This window comes from Rhinolophus sinicus, chromosome 17 (genome assembly GCF_057876585.1).
Source record: "Rhinolophus sinicus isolate RSI-liver-muscle chromosome 17, RSI-T2T, whole genome shotgun sequence".
In the NCBI taxonomy this organism is placed as follows: Eukaryota; Metazoa; Chordata; class Mammalia; order Chiroptera; family Rhinolophidae; genus Rhinolophus; species Rhinolophus sinicus.
Window position 1 is genome coordinate 118,356,072 of NC_142517.1, and position 18,089 is coordinate 118,374,160.

The 18,089-nt window shown below is 39.3% G+C and overlaps 1 protein-coding gene across 2 annotated transcripts in view; it reads left to right on the plus strand.

Moving 5' to 3' along the window:
• CNTNAP5 (contactin associated protein family member 5) overlaps positions 1–18,089 on the plus strand; it is an 809,041-nt gene that overhangs the window by 477,974 nt on the left and 312,978 nt on the right. For both annotated transcript variants that reach the window (XM_019749552.3, XM_019749551.3), the window contains exon 11: positions 16,965–17,071. In XM_019749552.3, the coding sequence (XP_019605111.3) occupies positions 16,965–17,071 (107 nt within the window). The remainder of the gene's footprint in view (positions 1–16,964; positions 17,072–18,089) is intronic.

The window sequence follows — 18,089 nt, forward strand, 5'->3', positions numbered from 1 at the left end:
TAGTACACACCAGTCTCTTGTGAGTTTTCCTGCATGAGTCACACTCTTAGTGACCAATAGTCTTGAGAACCTGTCAAAATTGGATTTCCTTGTTTTCCAATTTGAGAGCCCAACCCTTGAATGGAATGCTTTCCAAGCTAAAGACCACCCAAGGGTCTGGGGAGCAGCTAGTTGACTTCACCAGAGTCTTTGTAAAGTCACAAATGGCCTCAAATGAAGGCACACACCAGACTGCAGATGTTAACTTAGCACAATTTTCAATGCTATCGATGGGTTAAAAGTAATCTTAAGATTTGATCCTGAATCCTACTGGATAGTAGTTTCTAATTTTAGAATGCATAAAAGTCACTTGGAAAGCTCTTTTAAAATGCCAATTTCTGGACCTCACAAGCCCAGAAATTCTGATTAAGTCCATTGAGATGAAGACTTGAAATCTTCATTTTATCAAACAGCCAGGATGTCTGTGGCTCAGTCTTGCAGAAATGTTGTGTCAGCAGCTTAAACAAAGACACTTCCTTATTGAGCTCATCATGACACAGCCTCATCCAAATGTTCTCTGCACAGTGGGAGGCTCGGCTCCAAGTTCTGCCTCATGTTAACGGTGTTCTGTGGAAAATGATTTCTTTGTTCAAATAAATTTGAGGAGTGCTGGAGAAAGCAACATTAAATGGTTTTCTTTACTGTAGGATTTCTCAATGTGTGTGTGTGTGTGTGTGTGTGTGTGTGTGTGTGTGCGCACATGGCCATGCATGTGTGCCTATGCCCTTATAAACTGGGCAAGAGGGGAATTAATTTGAAGTTCACAATTTCACAAATATATTTGATTGTGAAACTTTTCTTTCCACAGACTACTCATCCACATAACACAGTTTTGAAAAAGCTGCCCTGGAGTATAAGAAATCAGATTGAACTCCAGGAGGTGGTCAGACAAAAGCTAGTATGGAAGACAACTGGAAGGTCCTTAGCTTTCCCTTTCCCCCTTTTCTCAACAAAACAAATATTTCCAGTGAGATAATTTTTCTCTCTCTCTCTCTCCCCCCACCCCTTGTTTTGCTTATAATGCTAATGCCTAGGATTTCTGCTTTTGATTTATACACACCTGGAATGAGAGCTGCCTTTTAAACTTCTGTGATCTTAAATAAACTGCTTAATTTGGGATTCTTACTTTCCTAGAGATAGTGATGCTGTCTCACAGAGTTGTTTTACTTAGTGATTAGCTGAAATAATTATTGTGAATGGCCCAGCATGAAGTCTAGCATGTTAAGTGCAACATTTAATAGATGGTAGAGAGGTTAGCATCATTTAACATATATAACTAATTTGGGGGAAATTCGGGAAGAAAAAGGGAGCACAATGTATGATTTGTTTTATAAATCCCTAGAGATGACAAATAGGCTGGCTTCAGACAATGTTCTCAGGCATTCCCAGGTAGTTTCTGCAGTGAATGACTCGTGGTATCTGCCACAGAAATAGGAAGGAATGAAAGCAAGATGGGTGGCAACTTTTTTCTTAGCCATACAGGGAAAATTGTAAATGAGAGGTATCCTCAGTCCTCTAAGAACTGATGTCAACATGCCATTCAGTTTCAACTGAATAAAAATGCAACTGATAAACAAAGATTGGACTTTGTGGTGTGGATTATTAATTTTGAGAAGAGACAGGCTAGTGTAGGCTTGCACCAAATATTCATTTCTGGGATACAACTTAAGCTGACCCTAAACTTACAAGGAGGTTTGTATACCAAGGTGAAGGACAATGAGTCCAGGCAATGTGCAGATTAGTGTGTTACAGTGGGGGCCATGGAAAGGCGGTTAGAAGGCATCTATAATTTTATCCGTCCGGGACCTCTAGATGTGTCATTTCCTCCTCCCCTTCCCACCTCACGTTTCTGTGGGACGTTTGCATTCTTATGGGACTCCCGGCCTGTGGCCAGGGTGGACTGACCTATCGAGCCACGGCCAAACTCGCCTGTTCTGGGAAGTCCCAAACGAGATTGGAGAGGAAGCTTCTTTTCTAATAGAGGAAGCCTAAGGTTGCAGGACTTAGCAATTGGTAGCCACATTCCTTGCATTGGGAGGAAGATGGGGCACAGGTAGAGTGAGTGAAGTCAACCCACAAAGACAGCAAAGGCCAGTGCGCAACAGTACCCAGGCTCCCCTTTGTCCCTGGCCCAGGTGCATCCAGCGCCCCCTGCTGTTGAGAACTGTTAGCTCTTACTTGCATTCTGTGAGCTTATGTCTCCTCCTGACCTAAGATGGCTTACATTGTGAACATTTCCAACTAAAGTTCTCATATATTATATATATATATATATATATATATATATATATATATATATATACATATATACACATATCAGACCACTTTTTTCATACTTTTAACATAATAATGAAAAGTCTACAATAATGAAAAGTCTAAACAAGTTGAAAGAAAATATAGTTATGTAAGAAAGGATTTAGTAGATTCTTTATTGTTTGTGTTCTCCATGAAGTCTGTGTGCATAGGTGTGGGGACCGAGTCCCAGAGAGCAGTTTCTGGGCTCTTGGCCTTAGGTGGAGGGGTGTTGGCTTGGGTAGTAGATGGCCATTGGCTGTAACCAGTTGGCCAATTAACCACTAATATAACTGCCATGGCTGCGTTGGTTGGTTGGTTGGCAGGCAGAAAAGTAGACGGCAGATTGCGGATTGTGTGGATCCTACTTCCTGTGTGTGTCTCCCCCGGCCGCCAGCAAGAATGAGGTATAGGAAGACCGTTTGTTGGGGTACTGCCAGATATTTGCTCCCTGTGTCTCCAACCCAGCCACTAGCGAGACTATAGTGGTATGACTCCCCTATCTATGGCTCCGTGGGTGTTCCTTTTTAGCCTCAGCATGTCCTGCGTTGTTGTGTGGGGAGCGGGAGCAGAGACCCTGCATGACACCCCACGTGACAAAAGGTCATAGCATTGTAGCTCAAATCGGATTCAGAGCCTATTCCGGGAACAGATGTAGTCAAGGCCACTGACGCTGCTGCCTGCCTGAAGCTGGAATCGCTAGCAACAGGCTTGGCCATCAGTGATTTCGGCACGAGGCAGTGCATGGCCACGGAGTTTACTTCAGGTCTCTGTCACCTCACCTGTCACGCATGCCCCAGACGAAGAGTAGCAGAGCTCAGTTCCCTCCAGGAAGCCCGGTGTGCTGTTCAAGTGGACAGGACACTGATGGGACTTCAATGATAAAAAATAAAGTATGATCTTTCTTAGCAGCTCCTGAGGTTAGAAACAGGGAATGGAAATGCCAGATCTGCATATACAGGCTGAGTAGCAAACTGAGCTTAGAAATTGCAGGCCAAATCTCTTCTCCATGAAATGGGAAAAACCTATCTTTTACAAAAAAAAAAAAAAAAGAAAAGAAACAGTCTGTGTCTGCGTCACAAACCACCTGTGAGAACAGATGAAAATAATAATAAAATTTCAAGTCATTCACATTCTACAAGACCTTATTTAATTCCTAAAATAATTAGGAGATTCTCTTGACTTTACTTAAGAGAAATTTAAAGCTTGGAAAGGTGTGATTAATTTCAAATGTCATGTAAGGTAGAAAGTGACAAAACTGGGATTTGACATTGGGTCTCTCTAATCTGAAGACTGGATTATTTGCACCCTGTCACCTCTGTGAAGGAGCCCACACTATCCCTCAGATGGGACACAAGGGGACAGTACCAGGCCAGCCTTCACTCCATGGCAGTCTCTGTGCTCAGAAACGAGACTGTCAGGTGCAATCCCTGATTATCAGGTTCTCAAACACCAACTCAAGTTTAATTTTATTGAATGACATTTAATATGAAAATAAAAGAACCTTACCAATATTCCCAAATGGACTGGCATCCTGGGAAATCCAGACCCTGCTGGTGTCATGTCTGTTCACACTCTGTGTGAGTTCTAGAAGCCATGGCAGTGAGTACAGCAGCCAGTGCAGACTAGACAGTGCTAATCTCCACTGGAAAATAAAACCTGGGTGGAACCTTGATAATAAAACCTGGAGACAGATTGATGAACCCAATCATACCTTATGTACTTCTTGGCTTGTATTATATGATTTTTTTCTTTGCAGTGAAATGTGTTTATTCTGCCAAATAAAATTGTAGGACTATCCATAATAGATAAAAGCAATATGTGAAAATCAAATGAAATATTTCTAAACTTGGTGATGAAGTGCATTGACCCAGGGGTCACAGATTGCCGTTGTTCTTCAGCCTAAGCATCAATTTTATGTGGCTATTCTTTTTGGTTGTTAAATATTTAGAAAACCCTGATTCACACAGATAAGTAGCCGTCAAGTAGTAAGTTCTGAATACTTTGTCTTTCAATAGCAGGCATTTTTGGAAAGATTTATCCAATCACATTAAAAAGTAAGTGTACTTTTTTTTTTTAACTTCAATTTTGAGAATTGTGTGCATTCCTTATAAATAAGAAAGCTAGATAAATGCATAGTCAGCTATCACCTTCGGTAACACGGTATTATTTTGATGTCATGTTCACCCATTCACCTGTTTTTGTGTTGTTACTGTGCAGTAGGAAGAGCATATGGCGAGCAGGTGTTCCTGGGATTGGCCGGGTTTAAGTGGATTTAAGCGGGTTCAAGCGTAGCAGTGTCCTCCCCTCTGCTGCTCTGCCTGCAGGGGCCTAAGCAGACCTGATGACACCTGGCTGATGCAGTGTGACACCCGTCCACATCCATAACACCAGTGCTTTCTTATTCCCATGAACGGGCAGGAAAGGCAGGAGAAGATTTACATCAACGTCTCCAGGGTCAACCTGGAGCACAAAACTAGCATATTGCTATTGTTAAAATCTAGTGTATAATACACTGCAAAACTGTAACATTTTAATTTAAAATGTAAAAAACAACCAGAAACAAAGAGACCGAAAGAAAGAAAGAAAGAAAGAAAGAAAGAAAGAAAGAAAGAAGAAAGAAAGAAAGAGAAAGAAAGAAAGAGAAACAGAGAAAGAGAGAAAAGAAAAGGGAATAAACGCCCCACACTCTGCAGCCCCTGAACCATCCCACACACTGCAGCCCCCTGAACCATCCCACACTCTGCAGCCCCCTGAACCATCCCACACTCTGCAGCCCCCTGAACCATCCCACACTCTGCAGCCCCCTGAACCATCCCACACTCTGCAGCCCTTGAACCATCCCACACTCTGCAGCCCCCTGAACCATCTCCGCAGGACGTTCACTGCAGGGAGCAACAGCCCCATTGGCATCCAGTTGCTCAAGCTCCATCACAGACCTACCCCATCAGAGTCTACATATCAGCCACTATTTGAGAAGAACTAAACCAGACAATAGAGATGTTTTCATTGATAATGGGATCTGAATGGTATCCTATAATTTAAGAATAAGACCATTCTGATAACCTGGAGTGCTGCATGGTCTGCATTTCCTAATTAGCCTCAGCATGACAATTAAGACACCAGCTGTAGAATGCTGAACACAACCATTCTATTGCAAGACACATAACACCTTTTACCTAACTGATAGGAAGTAGAAAAACCAGACCCGATTTCCCTCCCGTGAAATCCATGGTATACATACCTGTTCCCAGGAAGCTCTAGGCCACTGAGGCAAATGGGTTGATCAGAGAAACATGATTCTATCTTACTTAGTCTCCCCTCTTCTGAATTTTTTAAAAGCATATTATCTGGGAAAAGGTGATACGTAGCTTTGATTTTTAAGCAACTAGGCAGCAGTGATTTGCTATTAGATTCATGACCTCAGGTTGCTTCTCATAGTAACAGTATTGGAATAAATAACATAACACTGAGAAATTCTTCTTGATTTGGAAAAGTCTCTGCTTTGAAGAAATGGCCTTTGAAGAGCTCTGAGCATCTCTTGGTCATGAGCTTGAGATTTGCAGAAGAGAGGAGGGAGCACCTTTCCATTTTCCTGTTCATTGGCCACCAAACCTAGGGCAGGGAAGGGTGCACACTGTGCGTGGTGGCTCTGTCTGGAACCCCAATAATCTTACTGGGATCACTGAGGTGCACTGCAAATGTATTTGACCATCACTGTTTTGTCCGTTATCTGGGGACTTTCTCAGCAACAATAGACAATGGACTCCCTGCTGTGAGCTCAACCCTGGGAAATTTGGGAACTGACTTTTAACACTTTTCTTTTTATTCACTTAATTCCTTAGTGTCTGCATGTGCTATAATTACAACAAACTTCAATTATAATGAAAATCCAACTGTGGGGGTAAAATGAGATTACAATAATTGTTAGAATGGAGAGGCATAGAAACAGGTTCCAAAAGCTTTCAGTAAAGCTATCTGACCAAAACAAGATCAATGCAGTAGGCTGCTAATTAAAGCAAACAGACAAAGGAACATGACCTAGCTGATTTTTAATGTATGAGCTTCATTAAAAGGCCTACGTTAGTCAGCTTGCGTTTTGAGGACTGTTAAAATATTTTGTTCTTTTGTCTCAAAGGAAAGCATGTAGGAATTGAAACTAACCTTCCACTGTAAAAAGAAGGGATGAAGATTCTTAGCAAAGGAAGTAATTTTAATAGGGGAAGTATAATTGAAATTTGGAACATAAATACATTCAGACTCATTCATAGATAACCGTTTATCTGAACATTTGGGAATTTCAAAGGCCTATCATTAGATGTCCTATTCATTTCAATCTGTTATGGGAAATGGAGAATAGGGAAATTTAATAGTGAGGAAAAATGTTTCTATAGATGTTTATATGAGGCTGATTTAGCTTAACAAATGACTTCCTCTAGATGCATTCAAGTTGTGATTTTTGGGGGTATGTGCATGTGTCTAAATAGTGCATACATCTAAATAATTGTAATAGAAACATAGACACGCAGGCACATACAGTTAACCTTTGTGTGCTTTTTTCTTAGAAAAAAGACATTTCCTTTTATTTTTTACAAGTGACTTTAAAATTTTTCATGGATCGATGGAGGGCCATAATAAATGTTGATCATTAGGAATGTATTACCCGATGGGCTTAGTTCCAAGAGCAGAGGTGCACCACACTGAGTTTTAGTTCCAGAGTTTAATGAGGGAGGTAGAGGGTGGTCAGTTAGACCTGGGCCGGACGCCTGCTCTGCTCTCTCTGGGGACTGGGAACTGACTGAGCCTCAGTATCTTGATGCATCAAACAGACCCCTTCTTCTGGACCACTTCTCTAGTCCAGCTGGTCTCATCCCAGGGCTGAGAATGTGTCTTTGGACGGCATGACTGTCTCTCAGAGACCATTTCCTAAGTGGACTAAGTTTCTCTTTGTTGGCATTTAATAACAAAATAAAATACGAATATAAGCTCAGGGACAAACTTCCTTCCAGTTTCATTGTAAAAATCAAGACCAGCTCAAGAATATGTAAAGAGTGAGATGCTACTTTTATTCCCATAGTTAACCACTATTAACAGATTACCAATTTGGTCTATTTCCTCCCAAACCTTATTCTCTCTACGTAACAATAGGGACAATAACAGTGAAATGACACATTTTACTCTGCATTGTGCTCTTGGCCTTAATAGTATATTATACATGGAGAACTTTCCAATATCCTTACATACTGATGCACACCTTTATTTTCTTTGCCTCATAGCATTCTAGAGTGTGAATGTACCATCATTTATTAACTATACCCAAACTGGTGGACAACATTTCCATTTTTTTAAACTGTTAATAATGATAGAAATTTTATACTTGTTTTTATATATAAGAAAGTATTTCCAGGTCATTACTCCAAGAAGTAGAATTTCTAGGTCAAAGCAGGTAGATAATTTAAGTTTTGGAAACACCACTACGTCAATGGCTGGGCCCTCACATGTAGCATTAAACAGCAATGTGTAAAGCACGAAGAAATCTTCAGAAAACATTTTAAAAAAAGAACAACTATCCAATAATTTTTAAAAAGTGATGCAGATAAAAATAAGTAACATGCTTCCCCTAATACTTACAAATTAAGAAAAATAAAGTAAAATCCAAGGGTGGCTAGATTTTGGGGGGTGGGGAACAGATTCACCTAAATACTGTTTAGGGGCGTTTAGGACATTTTGGAGGAGAATTTACTTAACAGGTTAAACCTAAAATCTGTTATGTTCACCTAAAAGAACACTAAGGTGGACAAGGAGACACACAGAAGCAGAGGATCTAGTGAGAGAATTCAGTGCTTTAGGCTCAACAAATGAAGTTGCTCCCAGGCTGAAGCTCAGGGGCCTTTGCACAGAGGCCGCTGGAAGAGCGCCATGCACCCCAGAAAGCTGGTGGTGATGGTGGGATGTGAGAGCTGAACCGTGAGCCAAACAGGTGCTGATGAAAACGCCATGGTGCCCACAAAGGATGACTTTTGCATGCAGGTGAAAAGGTTTATTTGTAGTTTCAAAGAATGATACTGAATTTTTTAAATTACAGATTCTGAGGCCTTTTATTTATTTTTTTTAACATTTTGTCTCTTGTTTTATTTTAGTTCAATTTATAAAATTGTATTCTATTTGTAAGTCTAGCAAGTAAAGGACTTTGAATAACGCTTACTCCCATTTATGGATTTAGTTATTTAAATACCTTCAAATAATTTAAATTATGTTTATACTATGTTTTATTTACTTTCCAAAGAGTTCAATTTACTGCTTTAAAAACAATTGTCACAAATGTTTATAAAATTTAACCACTCAGAAAATGAGCTCTTAACTTTGGAGAACTGAATTTATCTTAGACAATCTGCTATGGAAGATTTTTAAAGGTCTAAATCAGTTATTTTATACTTTTAAAATGGGAATTCAGAAGGCTCCTACTCAAATAGGCCAAATCTCCATAAAAATTACAAATACTAAAGCACTATTGAAATATATATTTTTTTCGAAATTTTATTATAATCTTGCTACAAGGAGAAAGACCTATCTCAGGCCAATTCAAAGATCCATTCTTGGCAAGTGCCTTTTTTGTTTTTTGTTTTTAAGTATAGTTGACATACAATATTACGTCAGTTTCAGATATACAACATAATGATTTAATATTCCTATACCTTATGATGTAATCACCACAATAAGTATAGTAACCGTCTGTCACTGTATAAAGGTATTATGATATTATTGACTATATTCCGTGTGCTGTATATTACATCCCTATGACTTATTTATTTTATAACTAGAAGTTTGTACCTCTCTTTCCTCTTTATCTTTTTCAGCCATCTCCCCAACCCACCTCCCTCCTGGCAACCATCAGTTGGTTCTCTGTATCTATGAGTCTGTTTCTGTTTCTATTTTGCTTGTTTGTTTCAAATTGCACATATAAGTGAAATCATACAGTATTTGTCTTTGTCTGATTTATGTAACTTAGCACAATACCCTCTAGGTCCATCCATGTTGTCATAAATGGCAATATTTTATTCTTCTTTATTGTTGAGTAAGAAGAAATAGATTTCCTTGTTAGACTGAATAAATTAAACAAAATAAATTAATGATTATTGGACTCCTTAACTTAATGCAAGACTCTTTAATGTCCTAAGTAAAGTTCCTCTTAAGGTTAAGAATCAACTGACATTGGTCTTAATTTTATTAAAATCCATTATAAAGATCCTTAAGCATTTTTTTCCCCAAAGTTAAGAATGCTGATTTCTTCCCAGAAAGGTACAAATTATACAGATGTTTCTGGCTGAGATCAGCTTTGGGACCATTTTTCCCTTTCACTACCATATTTCTTCTTCACCCAAATTATATATATATATGTATATACATATATATATATATATATATATATATATATATATATATATATATGTTTGAATTTTATTGGGTGACGATGGTTAGTAAAGTTACATAGGTTTCATTTGAGGTGTACAATTCTGTAATATACCATCTATATATCACATTGTGTGTTCACCATTCAGAGTCAGTTCTCCTTCCATTACCATATATTTGACCCTGTTTACCCTCATCTACCCCCAGCCTCCCTCCTTACCCTCTGGTAACGACTAAACTATTGTCTGTGTCTATGAGTTTTTGTTTCTTTATTTCTTTGTCTTGTTCCTTTGTTGTTTTCAGTTTTATATCCCACATATCAGTGAAACCATATGGTTCTTGACTTTTTCTGTCTGACTTATTTCGCTTAGCATTATAATTTCAAGATCCAACCATGTTGTCGCAAATGGCACTGTTTCATCTTTTCTTATGGTAGAATAGTATTCCATTGTGTATATATACCACACCTTCTTTATCCAATCCCTCTTCTGGGCATCTACCCAAAAAATCTGAAAACATTTATCCAAAGAGATATATGTGCTCCGACGTTCATTGCAGCTTTATTTACAGTGGCCAAGACATGGAAACAACCAAAGTGTCCTTCAATAGATGATTGGATAAAGAAGATGTGATATATATATATATATATATATATATATATATATATATATATACACACACACAATAAAATACTATTCTTCACCCAAATATATTAATGTTAAGAGTTTGATTATCTTAAACTTTTGACACTGAATTTAGAAATTTCTGGGATTAAGAATGTCATGCCTAAGGAAGACACTTACTATGCTCAGTGATGAAAACAGAGGCATGGTCCTTGTTGGTGATGCTCGTGCACCCTGGCCCTGATGTATAGGTGCTCAGCCAGGGGCTCTATGACATCCATGCATTCAAAGACCAAAGATGGACCCTGAAGGCATTTTCCATTTTGATTGATAGACCTTGATGGGCCTCTGCTTTTTTCACATTTGTAGGATTATACAATCCGTAAGCTTATTTTAAATAAGATTCCATTAATCTTGGGATAGGTTAAATGACTTTGTCTGCCTTGCAATAATAACTTATATGGCCTTTCTACCAAAACCAGGAAGGGTCTAGAAGCAATTACATTAACTAAGGCTTAGGAAATGCAGAAAAATGCTCTGTCATCTGAAAACGTAAAATAAAAACAAGCAGAATAGGGACAGGGGCTATCTTTTTAGCTACTTATTTTAAGGATTTCAGAAATTAGTAATGAAGAGATTGACAATAGAATCAAAACTTCCTTTCCCCATCATTCATCACTGAGAGAATTATAGAACGAACTATATACTATTATGTTACTTATGTAATAAATATATACGTTACTTTCCGTTGTGGGTTTATTTATTCCAAATTAACCCATTTGTCATTTTCGTTAAGACCTCTTTTCCAACCAAATATATCTTTAAGAACTCTGAACTGACAGCTCCAAGTTTTCTAAGAAATTTTTGGAATCAGTGGGAAACAATGTGAAGCCTTCCCCCTCCCATTCTTTGTAGAAGTGACACCCCACAAGGAAGGCTGCACAAGGCTTGAGAACACAACCTTCAGTGACAGGTAGCATGGCTCACATTCCCGGCTCTGTCACCTCACCCTCGTCTTACATTCCAGATCTATAACATAATGAAAATGATACCTTTAAAGTAACATCTCAGATGCGAATGTGAGCATATGTCAATGATTCATGTCAAGCTTGTTGGCAAGGGAAAAGCCTTCAAGATAGCCAAACCTAGATTGCCTCCTGGTAGTGACATTTTATTAGAAACTAGTCACAAAAAGAATATTTAGCTAAATATCTTCAGGACATCCACAAGGCTGGTGAAAGGTCATCATGGATCTGAATATCCATTAGAGATAACAGGAATCAGTGTAACCTAGATTGGTAATTGGAATTTCCCAAACAGATATTTTGTCTCATTAAAATCTTTCAAAAATTGTATACAGACTTATCAGGGATGCAAGGTATTTCTTCAAAGGAGCTCTGAGTTGCATCATTCAAAATCATTCTTCTCTGACCAATTTGGAGACAATTATCTCTCTGTAAGTACTTAGGAGAAAAAGTTGTCCAATAGAGCCCTGACAGCCACCACCAATCTCAAAAGGCATTGCATCATTTATTACATTGGTGCAAAAGTAACTGCGGTTTAAAACATTAAAACTAATTGGAAAAACTGCAATTCCGTTTGAACCAACCTAACACTTGCATCCTTAAAGACACTCAAAAGGATCCTATTCACTGTCTTCATTTTACTTCACCTCCTCACCTGGGTTTCTATGGCTGCACAGAGGGCTCTTTTTAATTGTCTCACTGTTTCTTCACCAATTAAAAAATAACCAAGTGAAGCTCTTTGCTCTTCCCCACTCAGCCCTTAATCTGATGCTCAGTGACTGGCCGGTACTGGTAAATGAGTGAAGCCAGATAGACTGTCGTTAACTGAAGAGGCTTAGCTGAAAGAGGGCAGCTTCAGCTGGCTGCTGCTCCCCAGAAATATTCATTCATTCACTCATTCAACAACCATTCACTGCGTGCCTAGCTGTGAGCACATTGGTATTCCGTGAACAAACAAGATTCTGAAGTCAGAGACAGAGGGATGTGCTCTTACCTCACGAGTAGGCTATGAGGGGAGGGAAGGGCCTTCAAGTTTTGGGGTCTAGACAGCGGTAAGAACAGAGTTGCTATCATCTGATAATTAAGGGTATGGGTAGAGAAGGTGGGGGTGCAAGGTAGGAAGTCAGAGAAATCAGGTTTGGACCTGCAAAGTTTGAAATATCAGTTAGACACCCAAGTGGAGTTGTGAAGCAAGCAGCTGGATTTGTGAGTCTGAAATTCAGGTGAGAAGACGGAACTTAAAATATAAACTTGGCATATAAAGTCATGAGATTTGCTTTGACTATTGCTCAGTAATCTGATTTTTGCTAAACAAAAGCCAAAAATTCCTAGCTCTTCTATGAAACTTTTAAAATTATAAACAAACTGACAGGCTGCATTTCCCCTAACTCTCTTGAATCCCAGTGCTTTCCTAATGCTTTTCCCAGGCCTCACCCACTCCAGCTGTAAACTTGTGCTTGGCCTCAGTTAAAGCTAACTTAGGGAAATTACCACTCTGACTCTTTCTCGAGGGCAACTGCAAGAGTCTTTCTGTTCTTCCTAATGTTAGTGGAGAGACACTGATTGCCAGGGTGCTGGGAACTGCACTCTGGTTTGAATTCTTAGAAAGTTCTGCCTTTAGTTTTCTGAATGGCTGTCTCCCAACATCTTGCACAATCATTGTCCTTCTTTGAAGCAGATTCTTTGCTGTCTCCTCTGCTGTGCATCATCCTACAAAGAGAAACAGTGTGTTCCTTCATATCTCCTTGTGAATAACCCAGCACACCACAGAACACAAGCATGAATCCAGAACCACAGATCTCTGCAGGCTGGACCGTGAGCATTGATGAGGTCCGGGGATCATTGTGGAGGACTGTTCCTCCCACTTCGTATCTTACCTGGATTGTCCACAGCTCCAATTAGCAACGGTCCTTGTCTTTCAGAAGAATTTTGATTTGGGGAGAAATCATAAATTCTTACATCAAACATGTGTATAACTTTTGTCCATTAGATTGCTTTTGTTTTTTTCCTGGCAGTCCTAATTTTTCTCTGTCTTTTCTTCTTTCATGTACCTTCAGACCATGCACATTCTGCTTTGACAAAGAGGTGCACGGCTTCCAAAGTGTCTGTCCAGCCTGCTAAGTCTCCCCGAACACACATACCTTAGTAGCTTGTTTGTGCTCCTGGAGAATGTGAGGAATATAGTTGTGTTCATAATTGAAAGCTTTCTTTGTTAGGCACTGCACACCAAAATATGATGCATCCATTCACATCCGGTTAGATATGAACTGTCTTTAGGATTTACAAAATAGGTGCTCAGAGTGATTGTTTCCTAGCAATTTGAATTAAGCTCCCTGCACCTAAGGTTGTGACTGTCCTCACATGTAATGCTCACCTTTCATTTTGGTAGCTCTACACTCCGCTTTCTAGGTTCATGTCTTAAGTGCTCAGTTTATGCCAAATAGAGAGAAAAAGAAACAAAACACCAGTGAAAATGAACTGCTTAAAGAATATGGAAATTATACTCATAAACCTGCCCTTTTAAAATAAGCAAATTGTGGTTATGCATCTTTTACTTTGAGTGTCTATTTTACAGATGAGATTTTCTAATCACAGTGTGTGTTGAACCAAAATGAAACAAGCTCTAAGGCAGCCCTATAAGTATTCATTCATTTTATTCTCATTCTAGGAATATTACATTTTCCCTTACCCAAGTATTAATTTTCCCTACCAGAATACATCATTGGTTTTTTTGAGTGGCCATAAACAAATGAATTTGTAGCCTACATTTTCACTGGGAAATTGAGTTTATTAACATTGCAATGCAAAGGTCCGTGTGAGGCTTATTAAATATGTGTTCAAAGTGACCAGATAGTTATTGCATTTCCCCAAGACCCCTCCCCCTACATGCCCAAATGAATTTGTAAATCATGAGTTTTAAAATATTTTAATGTATAGATTCTAAGGAAAACGTGTTTTTATTTCTTTTTTGTATTTATAGAATGTTGATTTACAAAATATCAAAATTCTAATTGAAAGTAGCAGAATTCTAACTCCAGCGAGCCTAAATGCAATGAGGGTTCTCCTGGAAAGATCTTGAAGTATCTCCCAGAATCTAATATAGATTAAAACTGCCAGCCCTCAGGAAGTTCACAGGTGCAACCAAGTCTTGGGAACAGCAAGGACCGACCACACAAATATTGTCAGGACCATCTCCATCTCTCTGCTTCACGCTGCATCTCAGCATTATTTGCGCTCTCTCTCTCTCTCTCTCTCTCTCTCTCTCTCTCTCTCTCTCTCTCTCCCTCTCTCTCTGCAGACAAGTTTTCTTCTCATGGCTGAAAATACTGCCTCTTTGAACTTTTGCATTTTCTATTTTATAGCTCCAGCCACCTGAAATAGGCTGATCTGAATTTTCTTGTTGCCAAAACCAAAGGAACTATAGGATAAGTACCTACTGACCAGGTTTTGCTCAGCTTTCCTTCTTTAAAGCAATTAACCTTTCTTTGGGGGGAGAGAGAGGAGCAATATTTGCCAATCATGGAGTAAGTGTGTGTGTGTGTGTGTGGGGGGGTATGTTTGGGGTTGGGTTAGGGGAGAGACGTAAGGTGGGGTGGGACAGGGTATAGAGAGGTCATGTAAGAACTTGCTTTCAGAGGGGAAATATGGTGAAAAGTAAACTGCAAGGGAAGCAATATTCAGAGGCAGGGAGATGTCAGCTGCAAAAGAAAAAAGAAGGTGTGAGGCCGGTGAGCAGTGACAGGCTAGCTGGAAGTCTCTCCTCCAGGGTACACCCAGAGGCAGAGGTCCTTACTCGGGTTTTGAGGACACTGATGCTTCAAGATTAGAGGGGGCAGCAACTGTGGTTCATTGAGTGACAAGCCTGTTTCTTTTCCGTTCCACCAACATGAGTCTCTGGGAGTAAAAAGGAAGGGTAGGGTCTGGAGTCGGGAGGGGACTGCTGTTTTGCTTTTTTATTGGTTGGTTTTTGTGGACACGTTCCATAGCAAAATTACTGAATCCTACTGTTTTCCCTGTGTTTTAAGCTATAGCTGGATACCAAGGAGTTACCAATAAGTTCTTCCCAAACAAAAGCCCGGTCAGCACATTGAATGTTTGCTGTGCTGGGCAGAAAATTTCTAATATTGTGTCTGAACTTATGCAGCAATATTAGTTTCTGGGCTTTGAGACAATCATTGCTGGAGGGTTTCCTACCTATAGGGGACATTTAAGGTAAATTGTCTTATTTTTGCTTGCCTCACATTCTCAGCAGCTCCATGATGAATGCTTTTATTGCATTATACCACTTCTGTAACTTCATTGCTTAAACACTTTCCTCTTTGAAATTCATATGTGTGTTTTTTTCTGTAAATATTGTTTTCAAGAATTTCAGTATTTATCATTGCTTTTACTTTTAATTGTATTCATTACAAATATTGAGCACTTTTCAGCTTATCTCTTAGTAGCAACAAGGCCTACAGTGTCAAGATTTTAAATCATGCATGTAAGAGGTGACGATAATTACCCAAAGCACCATGTAGAAAACGGTTGAGCTGGGATTTGAACCCAGGTGTACATGACCCTAAAGTCCACGATCTTCGTCCAGTAAAAATGAACATGACTTCACTCTCGTTAGACCAAGGGGCACTTCACATTTATTTTCTTCCTATTATTTTTGCAATAGAAAGTGTTTGTTTTACGTTGTGATAGTCATTCTTTACATCTTGAATTTCCACTTAATCCAATCCCAGTTCATTATAATCCTATTTACTAATATCATATGTAGTAGCTTCATGATACCGCATTAATTTTATGTACTACAACTTTCCTAAGAAATTTGTAACCTTGGACACTAATCTTGATTCATTATGACATCACTAAGAATAATGAAAAATAGCTTGTATACTTCCCATATTTTAAAATGTATCTTTAAGAGAGCCACCTAAGTTGAATGCTGGATCAAACTATAGGAATATTTCAAAGAGTTTTTAACGTGTGTGGTGAAAATATTTTTCAGAATAGTTATACTGTTTTTAGTATAAGTAGTAAAGACCTTATTTTAAGGGTGGCTTTGGCACTTTTAAAAATGATAGAATTATTTTGCATTTAAATGAAGAGTTACCATCTTTTCAAATTTCATGTAGCCTTTTAAAAATAGAAGTTTAAAACAGATTCCTGGCCATCTCCCAAAAAAGAAGTGTGAGGACAGTGACCTCAATTATCTGCACCTTTCGCCTTTCCTTTGAAAATGCAAATCCTTTCCAAAATGTAAAATTACAATCTTTGTACATTTTTTTCCCTATGGAAAATGAAAAAACCTTACAGATTCTGACCACTTCATATTAACTTGAAGTCAATGAGATTTTGCCCCAATGTTGAAATGCTTCACTTAATTCCTAAATCAGCTCTGAGCTTTTCGTTGCCCAGGAGTGCTGGGTGGACCCACTCCTTGTGGTAAAACAAGTTCTGTCTGAGGGAGAGGAGGATAGCAGAGCAATTTCCACTATCAATTCATGCAGATGGACATAAGGCATCTTTGTCCCTTCATTTGTCCTGATTTGATTCATTTTGGTTGTTTTGCTTTGTCTCCCATTAGGTGTTTGCCAAACTACTGTGAACATGGAGGAAGTTGCTCGCAGTCGTGGACTACCTTCCATTGCAACTGCAGTTACACAGGGTACACTGGCACCACCTGCCATCACTGTGAGTAGATTCATGGTTTACCCATGGTGGAATGGGCAAAAACCCCGGAATACCAGTGTTACCTTCAGGATGTAGTCAGCATGGGGCAGGCACTTTTTAGTCATTCGTGCAACATGTGTTTCTTGAGATAATACTATGAGCCAAACACTGTAGTGGGGATTGGGGATGCATGGATATAAGCCATGTTCTCATGGAGTTTATGGTCTACCAGGAAGACAACAGGAAATGGGATATGTTGAGGTAGAGACAAGACAAGGTCCTACAGATGCACAGAGGAGTTTTTAAATCAACTGTGCCATCTTGATGGGTTAGTCACAGTGCTGTGATAAACACCCTAACATCTCAGTGGCCTAAGTGACAAGTGGGTCTGTATGCCTATGTTGCATGCCCATCAAAACTGGCAGGGGTCCTTCTTCTACACTGTCCTCATTCTGGGATGCTGACGGAGGCTCTATCATCTGGAAGGTTGCCATGGCAGGGAGGAGGAAGCACAGGAAAACATGTATTACTTTTTAGAAGCTTCTACTTGGAAGTGGCAAACATTACTCCACTTGCATCCCATAGGACAAGTAAAGTCATATAGGCATGCCTAAATTCAACAGGGGAGAAAGTGTCATCTTCTCACGGGGTCTGAGACAGCAGAACCGATATATTGGTGACAAGTACTGATGACCACATGTCAGTTTGGGAAGCTTCAAACAGAAGGCTTGAGCTGATCTAGGATTATGATAGGGAGAAAAGGGAAAAAAAGAACACTGAATCTGCAAGTAGTTTCATGTGGCTGGAGAGTGCTGACAGCGAGAACTATACGAGAGGAAGCAGAGTCACACAGCTGGAACACACAAAGAATAAGGGGTGAGGAGTAAAACATAAATGAATAACATGAGCGCTGATTTCTAGTTTTATAGTCATGATAGAGCCAGCAAACAAAAACACATGACAACATAGAGAAGGTTTGTCATTTAGAGAATTGTATGCCAAACTGTATGAAATGAAGTATCAGTGCAATTGAGAAACA